Source organism: Antrostomus carolinensis, unplaced genomic scaffold (genome assembly GCF_000700745.2).
Source record: "Antrostomus carolinensis isolate BGI_N321 unplaced genomic scaffold, ASM70074v2 scaffold49143, whole genome shotgun sequence".
NCBI lineage: Eukaryota > Metazoa > Chordata > Aves > Caprimulgiformes > Caprimulgidae > Antrostomus > Antrostomus carolinensis.
The window spans coordinates 1-5,591 of record NW_010308305.1 but is presented as its reverse complement, the minus strand read 5'-3'; the positions used below and the strand labels follow the sequence as shown (position 1 = coordinate 5,591).

The 5,591-nt window shown below is 41.0% G+C and overlaps 1 protein-coding gene across 1 annotated transcript in view; it reads left to right on the top strand.

Annotated features, from left to right (window-relative positions):
* The window catches only part of LOC104523204 (lysophosphatidic acid receptor 1), a 12,754-nt gene extending 9,642 nt beyond the window's left edge, over positions 1-3,112 (top strand). Inside the window, exon 2 of the mRNA XM_082931555.1 lies at positions 2,255-3,112. Coding sequence (XP_082787681.1) covers positions 2,255-3,112 — 858 coding nt within the window. The remainder of the gene's footprint in view (positions 1-2,254) is intronic.
* The last annotated feature ends 2,479 nt before the right edge of the window (positions 3,113-5,591 follow it).

The window sequence follows — 5,591 nt, the reverse complement described above, 5'->3', positions numbered from 1 at the left end:
TACGTATAGGCAGCAGCCATCTGAAAGAAAAATTTGGATCAACAGATACATAGACAAAGAGAGAATTTATTCAGGATCACAAAAGTCCACTAGATCCTGGAGTCCTGACCTCCTCTGTAATTTAGACTGTAAGACTGCATCCAGATATTACTACAGAGAGAAAAAAAAACAGAGCATTGACATAATTAATGCAGATGTTGGCAAGCTTTTATAAGGGCCACTAATTCATTCGTATGACTTCCTCTCTCCCTCAAGGGTTCTTATACTTGACCTGTTATTACCATACGGTCTTTAACCAAAGAATTAAAGCCAGATGTCTTGTAGCTAGGTCTCCCTTTGTTAAGTATCCCTTATAAATTGTTTTTTCTGTGCAACAGATTGCTCCTATATGAGAACTTTTAAAAATTCTTAAATAATTGAGGCTGAAAGGTTTCTAACCTAAGAGTTGATGTATCCTAGAGGAACAATAAAAGTTTTATAGTCACTGTGCTGAGAAATACTATTTACTCTAGATTTTTATTTTTGGGTCTGCAAATGTTTCTGATTGATGTTCAGAGTGGAGGTAAAATAATTGTAAAAAGACCTTTTTAACAGAAATCTAAATGTCATGTAATGCATTTGAGATATAGGTGGTAAGTTTTGTATATTATTTTATTGGAATTAGCTTAATTGTGTTGACAAACAGAGGAAAATGAAAGGAAATAGAAATAGCTTTGGGCAATTCTAAGGAAATCTTTATCAGATACTATTTTCACTCAAGTCCAATTAATAATTCTGTTTCCCAATTCTGTACACTTTTTGTTTTGACATTAAGGTTAAGTCAGCTGTAGCATTTCCTGCAGAATGGCTGGAGCTGTCCAGCCATTGTTTGCATGTTTTAATGGGAAGAAATTATCATCTTTTACTGTTGTTGTTTTGTTCTTTGATTGGGCTTATTACCCAGTTTGTTGCTGAAACTGCTCCTCTCTTTGTAAAAATTCAAATTTAGTCAGTGGAGTTTCAGAGCCATAAAAGCAGGGTGTCAGAGCCAGGTCTCCTGGGTCTCTTTAGAAAGAGACTTTTTTGACATGAGTTTCTTGTTTTGTTTTTGTAGGGTTTTTTAATTATTATTGTTACATCCTCGTTGTTAAGCCATGCAAAACAAGGAACCAGGATGTTATTCAGAGGGGTTTCTTTTTCTAAGGTTTGCCTTTTGAGAATTGCACCTTGAGTAACTGATTGTAACTGAGGAAGGAAGCTCATAAAGCATTTTCTTGTTAGCCAATAGTTTTATGCAAAACTTCTACATTCCAGTGGAGTATGGAGTTTGTTGCACCCATAGCTGTGCTCAGCTGAGTACTCTGCAAGGAACATTAATCATGTATTCCTTGACATAGCTATAACAATACTTACTGCAAGAAATAAGGTTTGATGCTTTTAACACTAGCTAAGTCAAATACTGCTTTTCTGATTTCTTGCCTCACTCCTATTTCAAATCGGAATAATCCAGTTCAGATGAGTTATACTTAAAAGCATGGTGTATTTCAAACCCTGTTTAGAAATGTGGTTGATGGAAAAAGAAATATGCTCATAGAAATACCGTGGCATGCTTCTTCTATTGTTTGTTGGTGCACTTCATGCTTTATGGACAGACATAGCCCCTGGCCCTGGCAATTCACAGTCTTAGAGCATATTGATTGTCTTAATTCAGGGTGTTCTTCTCAGTTTTTAAGACAAGACAAGGAATACCCCTGATGGAGACCAGAATGAGTTAAAACCTGCTGGGAAATGTAATCCAATTTTCCTCCTCTTTCAGGAGCTATTCTTATAACATCACTACAGCCAAACAACAGTTTTATGCACTGATAACATAAATAAGGTATCCTGTAACAGAATTAACTTTTCTTCATTACAAATTGCATGCCCTTCTCTCTAAGTGAATTTTTCAGCAGGTCTGCTTGACCAGAAGTTCGTTTACTATGCAATTTACAGCGACGCCAGAAATCATGCTAGCTCCCAAAGCAGATGGAAGCATTCCTGGTTGTTTCTAATCTGGTTGCTGTTACTAGACTCCTCGGAGCAATTGTTTGTGAGTTGTGGAATGCCATTTGGTCTGAAAAATTAAATTTGTTCTGAAACATGTTCCCTTCCTGTCTCCCTCCCTGCTCTCTGTGCATGTTTTGTCCATGGAGGCAATCATATTTTTTTCAGTGTTCATGTCATTCTTTTTTTTTTTTTTTTTTTAATCTCTTTTTTTTTTCCCCTCTTCTTTCAGTCCACAGCCATGAGTGAACCACAGTGCTACTACAATGAAACCATTGCCTTCTTTTATAACCGAAGTGGAAAATATCTAGCCACTGAATGGAACACTGTCAGCAAGCTTGTAATGGGACTGGGGATTACCGTCTGCATCTTCATAATGCTGGCCAACCTCTTGGTTATGGTGGCTATTTATGTCAACCGCCGATTCCACTTTCCTATTTATTACTTAATGGCCAACTTGGCCGCTGCAGACTTTTTTGCAGGGCTGGCTTACTTTTACTTAATGTTCAACACAGGACCCAACACTAGAAGATTGACTGTAAGCACCTGGCTTCTCCGTCAGGGTCTCATTGACACTAGCCTGACAGCCTCTGTAGCCAATTTGTTGGCCATTGCTATTGAGCGGCACATTACAGTTTTCCGAATGCAGCTACATACTCGAATGAGCAACCGTCGAGTGGTGGTCGTAATTGTTGTTATCTGGACTATGGCCATTGTCATGGGCGCCATACCAAGTGTCGGATGGAACTGTATTTGTGATATCACTCACTGCTCCAACATGGCACCCCTCTATAGTGACTCCTACCTGGTCTTCTGGGCTATTTTCAACCTGGTCACTTTTGTGGTCATGGTGGTCCTATATGCTCATATCTTTGGGTACGTCCGCCAAAGGACTATGAGAATGTCCAGACACAGTTCTGGACCCCGCAGGAATCGGGACACCATGATGAGCCTCCTGAAGACTGTGGTCATTGTGCTTGGTAAGTCCTTACTTTGCCTTCCCTGTCTTGCCCCCCTTTATCTCTTATCAGATTATTTCAGTAATGCATGTCCAGCTTCTGGGAGGTCGGCAGCATCTGGAAGACACTAGAAGAGGTGGGGGCAATAAGAACCCCCAGCATTCATTACTGTGTTGAGAGTATCAAGGTTATTTATGGAAGGGGGTATCAGAGACTTGGTCACTTAGCCCTGTGACATGGAAGTGACGAAAATCCAGGACCTCAAGGTGTAAGGTGGGGGATTTTTGCAGCAATGCAGGTTTCAAACCTGTTGTAGCAGGCTATCCTCTGCAGTGTTCACCCTTTTGATTCTGAAGATGACGAACGGTGGCATCTATAAAATAGGATAGGGAAGGCTCAATCTTCAACTGAAGTACCTCTTGTCTCTTTTTTGCCACCCAAAAGGTCTTGTGTGTATTCAGGCTGTACTCCCATGTCTGAAGAACAATGAGGGGGCTACAGGCTATTGATGAAAAGATATTGTGTGTTAAGCAGGACTGTGTGTACAGTTTGCTAAGGTCTATAATGTTTGGCACCTCTGAGTATCTGCCAACTTACTAATACAGAGAAGTAGCATGTGAGGCAATGGTGTGCTTCAGCACACTGCTCAGGAGATGCCTAAGCTTCAGGGCCTGGAACACAGGGAGACATGAGGCAAAATATCATGACACACTTTGGAGTCAGAAGGTTCCTATCTTTTGTGGATGGCTGTGTTTGGTTTTCTTCTGGGCCTCTCAGTTTCCTGATGCAAAAGCACAGCCTGGATACTGGGTACCATTCCCTGGTGATGTTCCTTGCAATTTGTTCTGCTCTTTGCTGCTGCAGATGACAGTGAGCTGCAAGCAGGCAGAGGTGCTGCCAGTTGTCTCTTGTCCTAACCTGCATTCCCACCTATGAGTTTCTCCAGCACAGTGAAGAGATCTCTTGGGATCCTAGTACCCTGTTGCATCATGAAGTTGCCCTAGTAGTCCGTAAATCCAACTGTACACAGTCTGCAAAGCCCCAGTTCTTGCTTTGACATCCTGATTTCCATGGCTTTACACTGTGACTTGGGCTTTATAGCAGCTACTGTCCCCACAAACACAGCAGAATAATTGCAGAGATTTGATGAGAGTCACTGTGTCAACTTGTATGTTAGTTTAAGAATGTACCTGTTGCTCTGTGACCTAATGTTTAGCCTCTTAACCAGAACATGAACTCTGTAGTTGATGACCCTGTTAGGCCATTGATAAGTTGTATTCCTACATGTCCTGCTCTTCTCTTCAGGGAGAGAATCTCTATGAGTTTTGCAAAGGAGGCTGTAGTGGTGGGTAAAACCTCCCCTGACTGCCTGATGGTTCAGAAATCTGCCCCTCCCTACCTCCATGATCCTCCTCGGAGGAGGCAAAATGAGGTTAAGAACACAAAGAAAATTCAGGTTTTACAGTCTTCTTTTTAGGAAATAGATTCTTGTTTTCCCTCCTAAATGAACTGATGTTCATACAGCACTGGAGTATTTCCTGTAACGTGAAAGATGTTTAGAGGGAAAAAAAAAAAGTGGATGGGAAATAGTAAGCACTTCTACTAGTGCAATGCAGAGTTTTAGGAATAAATAAATAGTCACTGAATAAATAGCACATGGCAACTATCCCAAGGACGTATGGGACTAGAGGTATGTATGCAGCTGGAGGGGTAGGTAGGGACTGCACACTTCTGCTTTACATTACAGAGAGAGGAAATATATTATTTTATTAAACCTTTTTGAAGAAAAGAAAGGCACTCCCAGGCTGTGACACTTTTCATCCCGTATCTGGATCTCCCTCTTCAGTATTATTTTGAAAAGGTGGTTTGTTTTTTTTCAAAGCAGTGTGGTTTCTTTGGTTGGAGGAGGTCAGTCATGGGGCTACAGTGTAAAGAAGCAGCAAGGCTTTCACCTCACCACCTGTGAGACACAGTTGCAAGATGAAGATGGCTTAGTAACAGCTGTGGGTTTGTTTGGGGTTTGTTTTTTTTTTCAATAAATAAACAATAAAATAGTCTGAAACCGAGAATCAGGCCTAGGGGCAACCACAGAGACTTTCTGGAGGCTGAATGTCTGCATCAGGGTGTTAAGCAGACTGCTAGATGAACCATGAGAAACATTCATTAATTGCCATCAGCTGACAAGTGTCACCCCATATTATTGAATTTGTACTTCCAATGAAGCATTGTTTTCTGGTTCTAAAGAATGAAAGTGAAACATCACTTTGAAACACTGGTTAGGAGATGTCTAGTTTGGAGGAGATAGTGTGGTCAGCCTGTTGATCAGGCAGGTCAACTGGTGCTCTGGCACTGCATGCAATCTGCTTGCAAGTCTGGCTTAAAATTTTCACAAGGAAAAGATGTGAATATTGTGCTTCCCAAGTTCCTTCTTGCAAAGGTAGTCAGTGCATAGTGATGCAAGTTAATCCACTTCAGCTTTGGGAAGGACAGAAAAGATGGGTGTTGTAGGCTGCCTGGAGCTGAACATTTATCTCATGCTATCTGGGTTTTTCTGCATCAGTGAACCTCAATAACACAGAGAAAAAGATCATAGAATCATAGAATGGTTTG